The sequence below is a fragment of the Sebastes fasciatus genome, chromosome 18 (genome assembly GCF_043250625.1).
Source record: "Sebastes fasciatus isolate fSebFas1 chromosome 18, fSebFas1.pri, whole genome shotgun sequence".
NCBI classification, from domain to species: Eukaryota; Metazoa; Chordata; class Actinopteri; order Perciformes; family Sebastidae; genus Sebastes; species Sebastes fasciatus.
Genome location: NC_133812.1, coordinates 3,673,251 through 3,693,886, shown reverse-complemented (window position 1 = coordinate 3,693,886; position 20,636 = coordinate 3,673,251). Strand labels below are relative to the sequence as shown.

General features: G+C 41.5%; 1 protein-coding gene across 1 annotated transcript in view; it reads left to right on the top strand.

The window, feature by feature from the left end:
• Positions 1-20,636, top strand: part of ptchd4 (patched domain containing 4) — a 77,344-nt gene that overhangs the window by 19,739 nt on the left and 36,969 nt on the right. Inside the window, exon 2 of the mRNA XM_074615623.1 lies at positions 1,069-1,564. Coding sequence (XP_074471724.1) covers positions 1,069-1,564 — 496 coding nt within the window. The remainder of the gene's footprint in view (positions 1-1,068; positions 1,565-20,636) is intronic.

Below are 20,636 nucleotides of genomic sequence, written 5' to 3'. Positions count from 1 at the left end.
TGGGAACCTGAAGATTAATTTGAGATGCAGCATGTCAAATTGTTCTAGTCATAACTAAAGACAGAAATAAACATGAATGATAAAAATGATCAATAATCCCTCCAAAATATTATGAACATTAAGACACCCAGACCTTGAGGACCACCATAAAAAAAGCCATGTTGTGATTTGGTATCAAAAAGTTTTGACATTTAGAGATTTCTGCAAAAATTGCATTTTTTTGGCAATTGGATGGCGAGCACTTCTGTTGTGTAAACTGCTCAGAAACCCCCTTATTGTCAGTCTAGCTATGAAAGCCATCCATCCTCTGAACGCTCTAGGTCTCTAGTTTGTGGCTGTAAAGTTTCAAGAGGCTGTTATTATCCTAGAGGTCACCACAGGTCATTTTATACAGTGACTACAATGAAATAGCTACTATGGAGACAAACATTATCACAACTGAACAACAATTGGACTCATTGGATCCACAAGAGTCTGAGCTTTACAGTGATACCCAATTTATGTCAGACTTTTGGTCACCGTCTTCCTCAGCTGTTCTCTTTTCTTTTTTTACTGCTGCTAACAGACTACTTCTAAAAGTGAAATACTGTAACTTGTGGCATATAACAATGCTACCTTGGCAACTTCAATATGAGAAAGGTTGTGCCAGCAGTGACCTCAGTTCTGTATTTCTTCCTGGCAGACTGACAGACCCACTTGTATTTCCCCAGCTGCTCTGCACAATTCTTATTGCACAATCACATTATCTCCAAACCCTTGCCACTGTGATGTCTTGAATGATTAAATGAATTTAGCCATTACAATGGAGCAGCACATCAACCTTCACTACCAGCTCTGTCCACAGCTGCATGGAGAGTTAAATGGTAAATCAACACTGAGAACTGCTGCTGCACTGCTCCGTGTGGGCTGGAACTTTCCAGTATATTGTACATCTGAATGCTCCCCCAATAGCTGGTTTGCTGTCGCCAACATAAATGGTTGCGAGTCCAATGGCGTGGAGCATTTAAAACAGATTGGATGATGTATTTTTGTGAGCTAATGTCAGATATCTGTAAATCCCCCCTACAGGATGGCCGTGTGTCCTTCATCGGCCACCAGCTGGGCGGCGTGTCGTTCTCGCCCAACAGCCGCGACCAGCAAGTCAAGTTCGCCCGCGCCGTCCAGATCACCTACTACCTCCGCAACCACGGACCCGTGGTTCAGGATGCCATCGCCGAACGCTGGGAGAACGAGTTCTGCGCGCTGGTCAACCGGCTGTCCACGGCCGAGGCGCCCCACGCGCCCGACCAGCTCCACATCCAGTCGCTCACCTCCTTCAGCCTGTGGCGGGACTTCCACCAGACGGGCGTGCTGGCCAAGGGGGAGGTGTTGGTCAGCCTGGTGCTGGTGCTCCTGGCCGCCACCATCTCCAGCTCCATGCGGGACTGCCTGAGGGGGAAGCCGTTCCTGGGCCTGCTGGGCGTGTTGACCATCTGCATCGCCAACGTGACAGCCGCAGGGATCTTCTTTATATCGGACGGGAAGTTCAACTCGACGCTGCTGGGGATCCCGTTCTTTGCCATGGGTGAGTGGGAGCACGGGTTGTGACTGAGACTGACTGTGTGTTTTGTGTGCGTATGTGTAGCGGTTGGTTAAGGGGCTTATCAGGGGTTGACACTCACATCGGGGTTGATTGGGGAAGGGATTAGCAGAATTGTGATGGGCTTTTCCTCGGAGGGGGATGGCGGCAGTTCATTGTAGTCGTTGCAAAATAGTGAGAGCGGCATTTGTGTGTGTGTCCATGTGTGTGCTAGTGTGGACCTCATAGCTGCATTTGTGCAGCACATTCTTCAGTCACAGTCTTTGCCTGTTTTTTTCTGTGATTTTTTTTGCAATAAGGTCACATTCAATCGTTGGGTTTTTCATTATTTCGCTGAGCTTCAAGGGATGTTATCCTCAGTGTAGTGGATATAATAATAAACTCTACCACTTCTACTGGTACTGTATGGTATTAAAAAAAGAAGAAACCACATACAAATAGATTTGTTTCATGTTTCAAATTTGGATTTAAATTCGTATTTCAGTGGTTTCTCACAGACACACACACAAATCGGTTGTTTTGCACTGACATAGTAATGTGAGAAACGAGTGCTATAACAAATATGTCAGGTTGGACTCAGTGCTTTGTGCGTAGACTTGAACTAATGAAACTTTTGTAAGCATTAAAATTCATGAATGTGACACACTGTAGAACAGCCGTGGTGTTTAGAGAAAAGGCGTCAGTGGTGAGCATGAGCTTGTGAGGCTGAAGTTCACAGTATGGGCTTGAGATGAGGTAGGGAACGTTCAAGACCTTCTGATGGCATTACACAACACAGTCTCACGGCAGTTCTTGAAATAGTCACAAAAATTGAATCTATTTGATTCGTGTACATAGACACAAATTTCCCTTTTTTTTCCCGTGACGCTCAGCACGACTTTCAACAACGTATTTTTCATGCGTTTTCCTCTGAATGTCCAGAAACACGAGACGCACATGTCAATTTCCACTCCAGTCTTTTCAAAATAAAACTACTTAGTTAGGTTTGGGAACAGATTGACTTGGTTAGGCTTAGGGAACAAACTACTTAGTTAGGTTTAGAAAAAGATCGACTTGGTTAGGCTTAGGCAACAAACTACTTAGTTAGGTTTAGGGAAAGATCAACTTGGTTAGGCTTAGGCAACAAACTACTTAGTTTGGTTTAGGAAAAGATCAACTTGGTTAGGCTTAGGCAACAAACTACTTAGTTTGGTTTAGGAAAAGATCAACTTGGTTAGGCTTAGGCAACAAACTACTTAGTTTGGTTTAGGAAAAGATCAACTTGGTTAGGCTTAGGCAACAAACTACTTAGTTAGGTTTAGAAAAAGATTGACTTGGTTAGGTTTAGGCAACAAACTACTTAGTTAGGTTTAGGGAAAGATCAACTTGGTTAGGCTTAGGCAACAAACTACTTAGTTAGGTTGACAAAAATATTGACTTGGTAAGGCTTAGGCAACAAACTACTTAGTTAGGTTTAGAAAAAGATCAACTTGGTTAGGTTTAGGCAACAAACTACTTAGGTTTAGAAAAAGATTGACTTTGTTAGGCTTAGGCAACAAACTACTTAGTTAGGTTAAGGAAAAGATTGACTTGGTCTGCGACTGCGCTGCATCACAGGGTATATATTTTCTCAGTGAAGATATTACAAACACAAAAAAATGCCACTTTTCTGTCAATAAAAGAGACATTTGGATATTAATAGATGATTTGTACATCCGTTTCCGCTAATTATTAAATGGAAACCAAAAACTATATCATCGTGACAGTTTTTATTGGTGATATATTAGGAGGAAGCACAAATCATTTTTGTGGTGACTCATTGCTTTTAAGATATATTTGTTGCCTAGATAGCGACAGTGTAGATACAGACGCGGGAGACAGGAAGTGGTATGACATGCAGTGGTCTACATACCAGCTAGAATCATACTGGGGACGTTGCGGTTGTATGGTAACCACAAGACCACCAGAACATCAAGGGGATCCCATAATAGTCCCATAACAAAGTCAAATCAGAGACATAAGTGGATGCAAACAGTGGTGAATTTTCTGTCGAAGGCACACATGCACACACACACACACACACACACACACACACACACAAACACACAGTGTGCACACTTTGCTGGCTACGCGTGTGTTTTACCCTCTCAGACAGTATCTGCAGATACAGATCAATTTAATACGATTCGATTCAGCTGCAATAAGAATTTAATATTTTTACTTTTTTAATGATGTGTGACTAAAATAAATCAATTAGTATTCTTTATTAATTTCCCTTGTGTTGACTGCTCCTTTCAGTTCAACTTCAGCTCACTTCAGAAACTGTCAGCGCACACGTTGTCTTTTTAAATGAGTAGAGAGGTTTGAGGTGCCACTGGCATATTTAATAACACAATTGTACATTTAGAGGACTGCAGATAAGGATGTTGTGGATGGTTTAAAGCAGATATTTCTTTGGGGAACATTGCCATCCTTTTTGAATGTGTTTGCCAATTGAATGGGGGGTGTTATCAGTGGATATCACTACCATTCTAAAGACGGGCCAAACTGCACCTTTCACATTGTTAAAGTGAAAGTGAAACTTAACTTAACTTTAGGTTAAGGCAACAAAATGACTTGGTTAGGTTTAGGAAAAGATCATGGCTTGGGTTAAAATAAGTACGTTTGTTATGTAACTTATGCACGTAGCATTAGTTAAAGGGGCTCCATACGATATCCAGCGCATTAATATAGCAGAAAACAAAAAATATAGAGGAGTAATGTCTACCTGAGCAGAGAATGAAGTCCCTCTCCCCCCTGTGTGTGTTGTATTCTGAGCTTCTCCATGCTTTGTTGACATAGCCGGGACCGGCTGCGTATGCCTTTTAGGGCATGTTAGTGCGTGTGAGCGTGCCCCACTGGCTAGCTCATGGCTGCCGCTCTGCACTGCGCTCATATGGCGTTTACAGCAGATAACGCCCTCCTGATCGATGACGCCATTGCGGAAGCGTAGCACCCAACCTCTGTCAGCACTGTTGCCATTGTTTTCACTGTTAGCGGCGAGCTGCCGGCTCAGCCGTCGCCATGTTGAGAGCTCTGAGGAGGCAATAGAAATGCTGCTCCCAATCTCACATTCAGCACCTGTAACTACGTAATTTACATAACAACAATACCGCACAAAAAGGCGTATAAATGCCACGATAATGCGCTTGTTGGCCGGTGTTTTGTTTCGTAAATTACGTTAGTGAAGTTTGTCACATGCTGATTGTCACATGGTTTTTGTTGACGTTGGATGACGTTTTCTCTGTAGTTGTGTTACGTTGCTTCAGTACGTGTTTTACTTAGTATACTTACTTTTTTTAAGCCCAACCATGACCATCCCTTAACCTAACTAAGTGGTTTTCTTGCATAAAACTAAACCAGCAGACATTTGTTTGATGTACAAATGACATGAAAACGCAAAAATGTGCACTCATGTCACGCAAAATGTCCATGTAATGTTGTGGTATTTATACATCTTCCCGTGAGACAGGTTTAAAAAATACAGTAAAATAAGTCAACACTGACTTTTGGTTTCACAGAGGACAAAAACAGCGGCCTCCTGGGTGGAAACCCTGTGTTTGTTTGACCCAACCATCCACCTACGATGCAGACTGTCGTTCTTTATACTACGTCACCTGACTTCCTCCTTTGCTCCAGTGATAATTACTACAGCAACTAGAGGCCTTCTGAACCTTCTAGTAGGTGTAGCAGGCCCCTTCTAACCCATATTGATGAGGCTGATGACGGGTGATAACGCCCATTTAATTAATCGCATTATTGTCCATAGTTAATCGCAATTAATTGCAGATTTTTTATCTGTTCAAAATGTACTTTAAAGGGAGATTTTTGTCAAGTATTTAATACTCAAATATGCTTGCTTTATGCAAATGTATTTATATATTTATTATTGGAAATCAATTTAAAAAAAACTATGCTCAACCCCTTCGAAAATGGCCATGCCAGTTTTTCCTCGCCAAAATTTAGTGTAAGTTTGGAGCGTTATTTTGCCTCCTTTGCGACAAGCTAGCGTGACCAATGGATTCCTTTGGTTTTGTAGTTTTATATGATACCAGTATCATGACTCTACTCTATTTGGAAGACTGAGCCCGCTACAACCTAAAAGTTTTGTTGATGCGTTAAAGAAATCAGTGGCGTTAAAACGAATTTGCGCTATTAGCACGTTAACTTTGACAGCCCCAATCATATTGTATCTGAGTGCCCATTTAGAAGCAAAATTACAATTACAGCATTCATTGCTTAATAATGTATTGCAATTATTGTACATTAAGTATTTGTAATTATTTGTTCTAGTCAACAAACCAAACTACAATAAGACCATTGTCGTGAAAATTGTCCTTTTTTTACATTTTAAAATGAATATTCAGTGTAACAGACAGACATTCTGTAGACTCTTAATACCTCCCTTTCCTTCGTCCTCTCTGTGCTTCTTCAGATACACCTTGTCCGATAAACTACAGTATATCTTGTATTTCCTCCCCCCCGTGCGCTGGTAAGGTCACTGGATCCCCGGGGCTTTGGTACAGCTCTGCTGCAGGCCCGGCTGACATAACTCTGAAGTTTAACTAAGACTCAGGGACAGGAGGCTGGATCAGCTCCTTGTGACCTAGAGGCAGGGGAGGAGAGGAGAGAAGAGGGGGGAGGAGGAGGTGGTGGTGAGAGAACCACATGTGATGTATAGGACTGAACAAAAAGGAGGGTGTAGAGGAAGAGGGAGCAGAAAGAGACAGATACAGAGGGAAGAGGGGGAGAGAGAGAGAGAGAGAGAGAGAGAGTGAAAGTCACATAGAGAGGGAGGAGGTGGAGAAGGGCAGAAGGAGATGGAGAGGACTTGATTAAGTCTGTAATTTCATGTGACAGGACCTCGGATGCAGCAGATGTCCACCCTCCTCTTGGGAGGTCCTGACGGAGACACACCCCTATCACTATATCAACGCCACATCAGGGCAGACGCCGAGAACTCAAATGGGAACTGATACTCAAGCTGTGTGGCGCCCCTTGCTGAGATGTTATTATTTAATGGAAATTATACGTTGAAAAGTTAATATAGAAATTTTATAATTATGTTGGTGTGTGAACAAAGGTTTTGTTATTGACGGTTTTTTTACATCGTTTATATTGCGTTATATTATGTCATATGAGGGAGTTATTGTTCCCGCAGCGCACTACTGTGGTAGTGAGTCTGGGCAGTTTTCAGTCGAGATGGGTATCCTTCATTTTCTTAACACGAGGCTTTTATTCTGAAATATTTGCAGGACAGTGTTGTAGAACATGCAGTGACTTAGAGAGCTCCATGAATGAATATAGTACTGGGTTTTAATTGTGGATTATTACTATTATTTACAAATTACCACACGTTTCTTAACCTTTCTCTGTCTAAAATAAATATAAATGATATTTATAATGAAATGAAATGGCCTTTATGAAAGGCAAACTCTATGTAGAAAGAAAGGGCAGCAGCAGAAACACAGCAGACACGCAGCTGGTGTGAACACCCGACGTGTCAATCTAGTGACTGACGTTCTCAGTGTGAATACGCCGTTAGTTGCTATTGTAGCTGACCAGTAATGGAGGTGGATCTTCCAGGTCAAGTATGATGACATGAAATGAGTTAAAAAGGCTTTTAGTCCAATTTATTTGAAGAATATTTTACATTCATTTTCAACCTCACTATGTTATCCTCGTGCTAATGAGTTAGCCTGCAGCTACTGATATCTGTTGGCCACAATGCTAACAAGCTGCTTCGTTGCCGAAGCAGAGGTACACACAGTCATCCCGCACAGTCCCAAGATTCATGTGTGCTGGTGATATACATTATAGACCTAATTATCTTATCTCGAATATAGTCCCCCTGGCTTTCTAGCTTGTTCTGGCTCCCTTCATCTCCTCTGTGGAGACTACAGTGACACTTAGAGTGATATTTAAAGACCCTATGTATAGAATTGTTATAGAATCTTTCAAATGATGTGGTAGAGGCTTAATATGTTTGCATTTATATTCTAATGGGCCCGCATGTGACAAAGGAAGGGGCGAAAAATCTAAATTGGCTTGTTGAATCACATGTTTTCTGATCTAGGCAGCCCATAAAAAACTGACTGGGTTGTCTTATTTCACAGCTTGTGTGTGGTATGCACTACGGATACCCAAATGGATGTGCATAAGCACTGAAAAAATGAGTCCCCTTTCACTGGATCACTGGCAAATATTAAATTCAGCCACGTATTGTGGTACTACTATCCTAAGAAGTTCTAAATACCGTCTGTATACTACAGTACCATTATACAGCCCGGAACCAAACAGCTGACACACCGTAGTTAGGTAAACATAGTGCAGCATTTAGAGGTTAAAGAGGCAAATATTTCCCCCAGGAGCTGGTGGAGAACAAAACAGAGCTAAAATAAAAGTATACATACATCGGACCGGCACATATGAGTAATATATGAATATGAATATTGCTTATCCAGACATCTCTACATATTTGATTGAACCCTGTTAGGCTTTAGTGTTGTCTGTAAATAACCAACTTGTTAATAGCCAACTGTTTGATCTATAGGCTGAGATTTAGTTGGAGACGACAGTCCGATGCTGCTATGACGTTAACGTATGACTGTATTACTGCAGCTGCCTCCCACTCAAGCTAACGTTAGCTAGCCATGCTAGTCACTGTCACCAGCATCATTTAGCCATTAGCGTTATTACTATTACCGGTTTGTTTAAAGTAGAAGTTTGGAGACATGTTTCAACTTCTTTTGTTTACTCAAAAGGGGGCTTGGTCATGAGAGCCTACCCCGGATGACGTATTGCCGGTCTGATGTATCGGACCCATTGGACTCACAATGAATGTCGTTCTGTGTTCGTTTGATATGCAAATGAGCAATTGTTGGCTAACATGTTCACCATATACATTTTTATACGGTTATCATTTGTCAATGTTGGTTCAGCTGCCTCCAACTGGCAAAGAAACAAACAATTAATGCAGTTGTACAGATAGCTTCAGTATCCTCCATGATTTTGAAGGGATAAATAGTCAGAATTAAAGCCTCACTATGGACATTTTTAAATGTTTAAATTTGAGCTTCGACGCATTCTGTCTCATTGGGCCATCATCTAAACTGAAAATTGTATTAATTGATGTATTTTAGAAAGACACACCTGTGCACATCACTGGGAAAACGGATTAAAGGTCCCATATTGTAAAAAGTGCGATTTTCATGTCTTTTATATTATTAAGCAGGTTTAAGTGCTTTATAAATACTGTTAAACTATCAAAACGCTCAATATACGGAGAAACACACTAAGCCCGTATTCAGAAATTGTGTGTTTGAAACAAGTGGTCAGGATTTCTGTCCATTTGTGATGTCACAAATATACAATATTTAAACCATTATGCGGTTTTAAACGTAAACGTTCTAAACGTGTCCCAGTTTATTTCTTTTTGCAGTGTATGTTAACGACATCAGCTGACAAGAAGTAAAACATGGACCCAAGCTGTTGCCTAGCGGCACAATTCAGTTGCAACGCACTAAAATGGAGCATTTCAGACAGGTATATTCAGGCAGACAGTACGAGGAAAATAAAGTTTTTTTTTTTTTAACATAACAGCATGTAAACATGTTCTAGTAGAAACATAAAATACAAGTATGAACCTGAAAATGAGCATAATATGGGACCTTTTGAGGGAATGATGGCGTTGAATAAAGCCAAATACAGAGAGGCGATTTGGTTGGAAAAAAATACCTGCACACAAACTCAACCGTGACAAAGATCCTTGACACAAAAATAGGAGTATTATTATACGCAGTATTGAGTATTGTTTTTCATCACCCCGGGTCCCATACCCAACGCTGCAAAGCTCGCAAACGTAGAACTGCACCCAAAGAACAAACACAATAGCACGCTTTGTCCAAGTTTGCATCCGAGCATATACAAGACCCTCTGAAGCTGAACATGGCTCATTAAATGTAAAGCTGTGTCGCGGCTTTCCTTTATCTGTTTCATCAAAGCCTCGTAGTAAAACTAATCCACTATTCTCTCTGAACAATGTCGTCTCAGGCCCTTTGAATCATATAGAGGAAGAATCTGTACACGGGGCAGGTAGCACCACGTTGCGGGTGGACCTTTGTTTAATATGGAGCAGCTTCTCTTCCCGTCTGTCTCCCCCCCCGTGTCTATCTGCCGTGTCATCTGCGAGCTGGCCAATTACCGCTGAGCCGAGCTTGTCACTTCCTTCTCTCTCTGGATATGTGAGGGCTGTTAGAAGTGTAAGAAAACAGAGAGGGAGAGGAGAGACTTATGAAACATACATGCCGCGGAATCACAGAGGAAAAGTGATGGCTCCGTCTTTTCTTTCTCTTGCTCGGGCAGTTCGAGGCCTATAAATCAGCTCAGTATGTTGATCTTCCCAAACTGTATTTTATTTACTTAACACAACATGCAGCCGCTTGTACATCCCACAGGGACGTGGGGTAGTGCTCTGCGGCGCCAAGCCGTAATCCAATCTCTTTCACCTCAGTCACATTTGACTCCCAGTGAGAGCATAAATTGTTTCAAATGGCTGCCTTTCCTGAACTGTGTGCAGGTGGATTTGATTTATTTTGAGTCAAACAACAGATGTCTTCCACCATAAACAGACACAAACTTTCTTACTTTCATTGAAAAAATCCTATTTGTGGTCACAATAGTATTTTATATAGTATGGAGGTGCACTGGGAAGTGGTATCACCACCAAAGAAACTACCAGGGTTGTGACGATACACCTATCTCCCGATTCGATACTATCACGATACTTGGGTGCCGATTCGATATGTATTGTGATTTTCAAGTATCGCGATTCTATATTACGATTTATTGCAATTTTTGTTGACATTTTTTAACACTAGACCATAGGGGAAAGTTGAGTCATACACTTCTAGGGACTTTTACTTAGGAAAATATTTAAATTGATACAGTAAAAATGTTTAATTTTCAGCATGTATATAGTCAGAGATGTCCTGAAGTCAAATATATCAGTCATTGTAAGGAATTATTTTTATTTTTTTAGCATGCAGTTTTAGCCGTGATGTCTAGCTCTGCTTTTCCTGTCAATGTGTGAAACCCAAAGTGTTTCCATCCTTTACTGGATGTGTAGTGTTTACCACGCTGGATTTAACATGTGAGGGTGCAGGTCGTATCCAAGCCGACCCTCCTTCGTTTTCTGCTTTCTCGTTTCGGCCGGCTGCGGTTTGTTTTGGTTGACGGATACGGAACGGATATGACGTCACGTTACTCAGGCTACAATAATAAAAGTGGAAACTTCCTTCTACCTCTGCGTAGACTCAAATGAAGCAAATAAATCTATTCTGGCATTAAAAAATCAATTTGAAAATCGTAAAAAAAAAATATATATATATACGTATATATATATATATATAGGTGAATCAATTTTTTTCCCGAACCCCTAGAAACTACACAGAAAATACTTGAAAATCTTTCTAGTTGTGAATGTTAAAGGAATGGTTCAACAGTCTTGTCGTCACCGCGCCGAGCAGCTATCGTAGGCTACACACAGATACATTTGTCATTCACTTTCATGAAAATTCATTGTCAAATCTGGCGTGTGCTTACTAGCCTGCTAACGTCTCCTAATGTTACGGCGTCACTGATGTAACCGAACTTGGCAGCAGCGTAACTCGTTTAATTGACAGCTGATTGGCAAATAATCAGTTTGTGTCAGAAGGATGTCTGTGAATTGGATTGGATAGAAATTTAGGTTTACCAAGTGACTTTGTCTTATCAAATTTGTTTACATATTCTTTGAACCTTTAGCGAGCGACTCAGAAACGGGTTGCGAGCGACGTGTTGGAGACCCCTGGTCTATAGGTTCCCATGGGAATAATGTACCAGGTTGTCAAAAATAAAAGTACACCATGGCCGTTAAGCTGTGGTGATCTGCTCTTCTAACCATAGAAACAGCAGTGAAGTTTGGGGCGAAGGAAGGATCATTAAAAGTGTTTTCATGATCATCTATCTGAGCCTGTGGCGTTCCTGTCAGTGTTGCTGAGTGATTTACAAGCTAGTTCGGAGTGTTCTCTTTCTGGACCTTGATGTTTTATACGGACTGATATTTTTTTGTATCCTGCGAGGGGCAAGATAAATAGTGACACTTCAGCATTCGCAGCCAGTCACGCGCAGAGTGGCCATCTCTGCTGACGGTAAAAAAAAGCCCTCTGGGAATTCCTGCCTGTTTCTAGAAGTAACAGGGGCTGGATGACTGATGATCGATCTGTGGATGTTATTGCCGTGAGTGGCTCTGGGATGACGGAGGTGTGACAGCTTCAGGGTCGTTATTAAGGAGCTGCAGGGAGGCAATCATAAACCAGGTCTATACATCAATTAATATAGCTCTGATGATATGGTCCCAGATGGAAAAATACACCATTTTCTGAAAGAGAAAAGACATTTGGAGTCTATATGATATACTCATCCCAATGTTTCCAGCAGGATTTAATGTTGCCGTGGGTAATGGGAAAAATGTTTTTCATCCTGTGAACTAGATTTATCCCCGGTCCCCATTCACAGTGTTCTCGTTCTGATTTTATTCATCTTTTCACACCTATTTCTTCCCTTCTCAGTTTGCAATTATAAAATAATTGTTCAGTATTAGTATCAGGAGGTGGTCTTAAAGAGACAGGTGATAAAATGGAGCGGTTCAGGGTGCTTTCACATTAGGGACCCGGGCCCGGATTCAAGTACACTGTGTCCAAAAAAGTCCAGTTGGATTGATTAGTGTGAACGCTCCGTACCGTACTCGGGGACAGTTTGTCGATCCGTACTCGAGTCCACTTGAAAAGGTGGTCTGGAGTACGGTTCATGTGGACTAGGGTACGGTTCACATCAGGTGTGAAAGCCAACCGTACCGAAACACGGAAGTGGACCGCTATTTAGCGGCATATTTTCACATCAAACTCGGTGAAATAAGAGTTTATTTAGACCAAACCAGAGTTGGTGATTGTTGGAAAGACTAACGACGACAGTTTTGGTGAGTTTTATTTTGTTTCTGTCAAGTTTGAATGAAGTGTTTTAAAGGTCCCATATTGTAAGAATTGAGATTTTCATGTTTTTTAGATTATAAAGCAAGTTTCAGTGATATATAAATACTGTTAAAGTATCAAAACACTCAATCCATGGAGAAATACACACAGCCCGTATTCAGAAACGCTGCCTTTGAAACAAGCTGTCAGGATTTCTGTCCATTTGTGATGTCACAAATCTACAATATTTAGACCATTACACGTTTTTTAACGTAAACATTCTAAATGTGTGTATTTCCTGTTGCAGTGTATGTGAAAGTCATCACCTGACAGGAAGTAAACATGGACCCAAACTGTTGCCTAGCAATGCAATTCCGTTGAAATGCACTAAAAAGGAGCGTTTTAGACAGAGGGTGAATACAGGTATATTCAGACTGACAGTATTAAAAAAAAAAATCTTTTTTGAACATTACAGCATGTAAACATGTTCTAGTAGAAACTTAAAATATAACTACAAACCTGAAAATGAGCATGATATTTCCCCTTTTAATTGAAGACTGCGGCTGTGTTTGTAGTATAAGGAGGAGCCTCTTGCAGGTCAAACTGATTGCAGTGGCAGTATGGAAAAGTCACAGTTTAATCGAAGGCGACAACAAGAACAACACGATTCGTGACCGCACCATCTCTCCACGTTCCCATGGTGATCTGGCCTATAGGAAAACCTAGAGGGACACTTCATGTTTCCCGGAAAGAGAATTCTGTTTACCTCGAAGCACTCTGCTGTCCTGTATGGCTTCACCTTTTTTTTCTCCATGACATGGTGTGAAAGCTGTGTACCATGAAAGGAGATATGTGATTTTAGTAGGAATTCCATTTGCTCATTATGGGAACTGATAGAGTTCATACAGATCACTTCTTTATGTTTATGCAAGGTAACCACAGTGACACGTTCTTACGTGCACCAACATGCGCTTGCAGGAATCTATCAGAAAGTAGAAGGGAATTGAAACAGTGTTTTGTGCTTGTGTCCTACTCCATATGTTTATTATTATCAACATCATTAGCAACCACACGGGAACTACCCATTGGCAATGTTATGGTGCACAACGCCTCTTGTCCAGAGGTCTGTACTATGAAGCAGGATTTGTGGTTAGCGAGGTAACTTCAGGATTAACCCTTCAGGGATTTCAGTCCTACGGCGGTGGTTCACTTCTTACCGGGGTAGATCTCCATGGACTAACCTGCTCCGGATCAGGTTATATTCCAGATAAGAGATCAACTAGTGTTAAAGCGACGCCTACTGACCAATCAGAGCTGAGTGCACAGATCAAATACGAAGAAGTTGCAGTCATAATCCAGGCTAAAAACATCACAGTTTAATCCGACAGATGCAGAAAGGACAGCTGGCTGTATGAAAAGTGACTTCCTGTTAGATCCGATCTGTAGGCTACTTGTAGTTTTGAGACCACGTTGGGATTTATTTATATTTGTTTGTAAATCTATATGGAAATGTGCGCTTATCTGGCGTTGGATTCTATCCTTTATTATTTTTATGTCCACCTTGTAAAGCACATAATGAGCACTCATTTTGATAAGTGTTATATATAGATAACCTTCATTATTATAATAATTATTATTATCAACAACACAAGATGTGTTTGTTAACAGATGAAGCCTTTATAGCACAACATGAGACTAATATCCTACAATCTAGCGTTAAATATTACGATTACACAGAAAGTTCGGACTTTCTAGAACCTAAACTAAGAGCCAATCTGTGAGGCTTCCTGGACAATATTTGTCATAGTTTTGTGTTGTTAATTGATTTCCAATAAAAAAATATACACACATTTGCATAAAGCAAGCTTATTTATCCAAAAATGTGCGATTCATTTGCATTGTTTTCATAATTTGCAATATTTACGAGTATTTATCGCTAATGCCTATTTTTAATCTTATTTATTGTTATTCTATTCTTATTCTTGTTGTGTGCTTGATCTATCATTGCTGCTGTAACTCAGAAATTTCCCCTTATTTTAATTATTAATAAAGTATCTACCTACCTACTTACATACCTTGGAGAAGTATGCGATTAATTGTGATTAAATATTTTAATCGATTGACGGCCCTAGTCTTAACCTGATCTGAAAACTTTTCACTTTTTTTTTTTATGTGTGCCCAGCCATGAACACATCATCAAAATGATACTATTCCTCGCATTATTTTCGCAACCAGAATCATCAAAATCCATTTGGGAACAATAGCGTCATTGTTATGTAGGAGCTTGTTTTGTTTTTTTTTACCATCGAAACGGGTACGATTCTCTCCCAAGCTTCAAGAGTGTACTTTGATAGCACTCTGTTCCTAACTTCTGCATCTTAAAAAAAAAACAGCCTCACAATGAACATGGATTCCCAGCGGATGCCATCAGACACAGCAGCACAGCGTCTGCTGCTCAGGCAGCAGCATCACAACCGAGTAGAGACGCACCAGAATAGCTGCTTTTACCGCCTCATTTGTCAGCCCTTGTGCATCACAGGAGAGTCATTTGTATTCCCCACACACTGCCAGGCGGCCGCCAACCTTCACTCAGTTGACCCAGCCGTCGTGTGGCATGTGTCTCTTGGGTTGGTCAAATTTCGTGGTGTGACTTGAACGTCTGGATTGAATGCAAGGCAAGTGTGTGATCGTGTGTGCGTGTAGATTTATACACGTGTCTTTACGGAGAGATGTTCTCCGGGCACCGCAGAGACTCCTCATCGTTACGTCAGAAAGTATTGATCTTCACATTACTGTCAGAGCTCCTTGGTCAAGAGACAGCTGACCCACACACACACACACACGCACACACACGTGCGGCCTTCTCTAATCGATATAGCCATGAATGGGCCTGGTCATGACAAACAGGCAGGTAGATGCTGGGAAAACCATTGAGAAAATTTCAGCATGCCTCTCTCTCTCACACACACACGTGCACATCACACGTGTTGCATGGAAATACAGTGAGTACATGCTTGGATGCAACATGTCCTCACCATACACATAGACCAGTGATAGTAGAACGGACAATACCGTTCAAATCACTCATGCTATTCGTCTCGAAAATCTAAAAACAAGTCAGTGCATCTCTAAGCTGATGCTGCTCGTGTTATCACAATACAAAAATTCTGACTTTGATATGATACCCTGCCTGAATATCTCGATACCGATACTGAAACAATACCGTGACAAAAACCTAAAACATCAGGAAAAGGTATGGAATAATAAATGTATGGAATGGAATTAGTTTTTTAGATTAATTAAATATGTTACAATGTTTTAATTAAAACATTGTACATGTTATGCAATAGGGGAGAGTGGGGTGAGTTGAGCCAATTTTTACTTGAGGCGTCTTTAAAGTGAGGCAATGCAAGTAAAGTCTTCAACTCAAACATGGACATATATTTCAGGATGTGGTGCATCATTGTGAATTTTCACTTTGGATTTAAAATAAACAGTTTTCAAAATATGACTGGCTCAACTTACCCCCATTGCGGGGTAAGTTTGGGAGAGGATAAGTTGAGCCACATGGGGAAGGCCTAGTCTATCAGTCATACCTGTCTATCACTGAAGTAAACAAGGCTTGGGGCCCTTCTGTGTGGAGTTTGCATGTTCTCCCCGTGTTAGCGTGGGTTTTCTCCGGGTTCTGAGGTTTCCTCCCACAGTCCAAAGACATGCAGGTTAACTGTTGACTCTAAATGTCCTTTAGGTGGGAATGTGAGCATGAATAGTTGTCTGTCTCTATGTGTCAGCCCTGTGATAGTCTGGTGACCTGACCTGAGATTTACATCAAGTTGAAGCTATAATCTCTTCTCATTATATATAATTATGATGGCTCTACTTCCCCCAGGGCCTTTTGGCTCAAATTACCCCATCCCCGGCCATTTAAAAAACTTGTATCATCCAGCAGTTTAGAACTAACGTCATTCCAACAGTTTAGACTCATACTGTAACTTCTTAAAGCACTAACACGTGTGACGTTTTTTCAAATTTGTATGTAAGTGTTCAGGCACAAGAATCACGACTCCTTTAACATAAAAAAAAATCACTAAGCGGCGAAAACATGTTTTTTGAACCTAAATGTGTTACCACTTGTAATATGGGCCTCTTTCCATTAAATGGTTCGAAAAATGGATGGCTCTTGAAAAATGTGTGGTCACATGACAATTTTTTGTCTATGGTTGCCTAGAAACAAGGGGTGGCTCAACTTCCCCACAGGCTCAAATCAGGTCGTGTCCAGAAGGGAGCCCCCAAACTGTGAAATCTGATCTGAAGATTTGCAAAAACTCCCATGGGACTTACTGCCCAATGACCTATCCTAACCGTAACTATTGGAGGTCAATGCCTAACCTTAACCATTCGAGGTCAATGCCTCACCTTAACCATTCAAGGTCAATGCCTCACCTCGACCATTCAAGAGCAATGCCTAACCTCAACCATTTGAGGTCAATGCCTAACCTCGACCATTTGAGATCATTGCCTAACCTTAACTATTGGAGGTCAATGCCTAACCTCAACCATTGGAGGTCAATGCCTAACCTCAACCATTCAAGGTCAATTCCTAACCTCAACCATTGGAGGTCAATGCCTAATCTCAAGCATTGGAGGTCAATGCCTAACCTGAACCATTCGAGGTCAATGCCTAACCCCGACCATTCGAGGTCAATGCCTAATCTCAAGCATTCGAGGTCAATTCCTAACCTCGACCACTCAAGGTCAATGCCTAATCTCAACCATTTGATATCAATGCCTAACCTTAACCATTGGAGGTCAATGCCTAATCTCAAGCATTCGAGGTCCATGCCTAACCTCAACCATTCGAAATCAATGCCTAACCTTGACCATTTGAGGTCAATGCCAAACCTCAAGCATTCAAGGTTAATGCCTAACCTCAAGCATTCAAGGTCAATTCCTAACTTCAAGCATTCATGGTCAATTCCTAACCTCAAGCATTCATGGTCAATTCCTAACCTCAAGCATTCAAGGTCAATGCCTAACCTTAACAATTTCGCCAGAGTTTCCCCAGTTTGCTGGTTCTCATCTAGCCACTACCCGGCTCAGCTGTCGCCATGTTGAGAGCAGTGCAGAGGCAATAGAAATGCTTTGAATTTCGGATTTAACGCCTTCAAACTTAATTGAAAAAATACTCAACAGATTAGCCAACAATGAAATGAACCATTTTTCAACAACAGGGTATAGTGATACCTTTCTAGTATCTGTACGACGTGCAAAACTAAATGCTGTTAATGCTGACATATTTATATTCAGAGCATAGCATTAAGTATTAACTGTAATATATTGATTTGCCAGTATGCAGTAACATGTGACAGAATTATAATCAACACTCGAGGTGTCCTTACTGAGTTTCTTATTACAGATCCCTTCGAGTGTAACACATTACATACCATTAACCGGGCAGCTGTATAATTCTCCCTTGATGTGTGTGTCGGGGGAGTAATGGGGATTCGAGGCCACTGCTGTCGCCGATGGCTTCAGGTCTTTATCATGCAAGAACAGCACTCTCTTGTTCGGCCCTGAAGAGAAAGAGATGACGATGCGCGACGATTAGGGACATCTTTTTAATTTGGTATTGAGATGGCTGAACAGTGAATGGTCTTTAGATTAAAGTCAATTGAAAAGTGTAATTTTCAAGTTTGATTACGACTTGCGGTGTCTTATCAAACTGTAAGAGGTGAATATTTTAGTCTGCAATCATTGATTTTTGCCAACTTATTGAGGACCGGTGTTTGAGACCGGCGTTTTGTTTTGTAAGTAACGTTGTTACGTCTTTATTAGTGACGTTTGTGACGTGTTTTACATACTTATGTTATGTAGTTTCCTTTTGCATGTTACTTAGTTAACGTACTTATTTCAAGCGTAACCATGACATTTTTCCTTAAACCTTACTAAGTGGTTTTGTTGCCTCAACCCAACTGTGGATTCTTACCCTAGTTTTGTTATGTGGCATACAAATGACATGCAAAAAAGGCTGAAATGCGTCCTTATGACAGGTGAAATGTCATGCTATATACACCTCTCCGTAAGACCAGGTTGGTATTTTCTTGAAAAGAAACACTGCTCTAGCTAGCAGCTAGCTTGGTAGGATACATATTGGGTGTAAATGACCAACAACTGGTGGAAGGTGAACAGTGATGATGATACACAATGATTAGCAATGTCGTTTTAATTTGGTATTCAGATAGGGCTGAACAGTTTATCGTTTTGAGATTGAAATTACTATTGGACGGAGTGCAATGTTCAAATGGCAAGGGCAGGAGCTCAAACAGAGCGTCAGACAGAGGGTGAAAAGAGGTGCTGCAGCACAGCCGCTATGAGAATATTAAACAATGTAAACATGTTCTGTCAAGTAGAAACCCAAAATACAAGTATGAACCTGAAAATAAGCACAATAGGTCCTCAGTAAGAGTAACTGAAAAATGAATATCTTGTCTGTTGTCCGATTAATATGCTTTCTGCATGATCATTTTGATGTATGAAAATGGAGCATTGTGTTTTTCTACTGTTAAAAAGATCCATAGCGCAGTGAGTCTTTCCCTCGATAAACAATTTAACTGGTCCCTCCGTACCATTTTCAGACCGGTAGCTGGTAGCTAGCTCGGTAGTTTAACAGTGTAAATGACCATGGAGATAGTGAACAGTAGTTAAAGGTACTGTTTTTAACTTCCTATGCCCGGTTCAGACTACACGATATCAGCCCCGATTATAGCCCGACACGGCCGTCGTAGGGTGTCGACTCGGATCGGGAACGATAAATGAGTGTCGTGTGTCGCCTCACGATGTCCCAGCAGAAAGTCTAGCATGTTTGATTTTTGCTTTCCACGACGTGTTCCGTCGCGGCAGTGAATTTGACCGGCTGAGCGCAAATGCACACAGCTGTAAACAGAAGGCTACTTATTATGCAGAATGATGTCATCGGAACTTCCCGGCGCAACTGCTGCCGGACCCTCGCAGTCGGATATTCAATCTAGGTTGTGTCGGAGTAAAAAACACCACCGCCGTTGTGTCTTTGCGCATGGAGCGTCCCGTTGCGCGCCTGCTTTCGCTTCTCCCTGTGAATTGTATTTTTATTGTTTCCCCCGGAGCCTTGTGGGTCCCTTTACATGGTCAGGCCCGGGGGCTTGAGCCCTGGTAAGCCCGTATATCAAGACAAGACGGCGGTGCCGGGAGAGTGTGTATTGTCAGGACAACAGGGGTCCGACGTGTAGTCTGTGCCAAGTGACAACAAGAATTTATGACTTTCAATCGTTTAATCTGACATAGTGACCATTGTAACAGTCAAAAATATGGTGTAATCTGATCCTGACATTACACGTATAAATCATTGCAGGTCGGTGTCCCATGCGCGCTCGCGTGTGGCTACGCTGCTCAGACTCAGACTCCAACACAAACTACACGGAAGTACCAAAACCAAAAAGTTCTATCTAATGAAGTCCGTCTTGCAAAACAGTGTTAACTCTTCCTGCTCCAGACACAGGGGAGACTGTAGTTTTGGTCTCCAGGGCCGGAGTCTCTGCTCCTCTGCCTGCTTGCATTCACTCACACACCGCGCTCTCTCTCTCACTCCACCTCTCACGTGCATGCGCGCACACTACACACTGCAGAAGACGGGAGTCTGAAGCAGGACAACATTAGGATCAGCATTGATTTATGGAGAGACCTTCGTCTGGTCAGCTAACATTACTGCTAAGCAGCTGAAATATAGAGTGATATTGTGCTTTTAGCTGACGTGTGTCTCCTCACTGTTTTGAGCGATGCTCGTTCATGTCTATGTAGAGCGAGCACTGCAAGCTCGAACAACAGGACGCTGACTTTCGTCGACTTAACGGCCACAGGTGTCGCTGTTAACGAGACATTTCTGATTCTTACACAGAGTCCCTTTAACTTAAATTGTCTAGCTTGTCATGGTTTCAAAAGTTGTTATACTGTAATGTTAGACAGGACCACTTGTGAATGTTGTGATATTTTTTGAT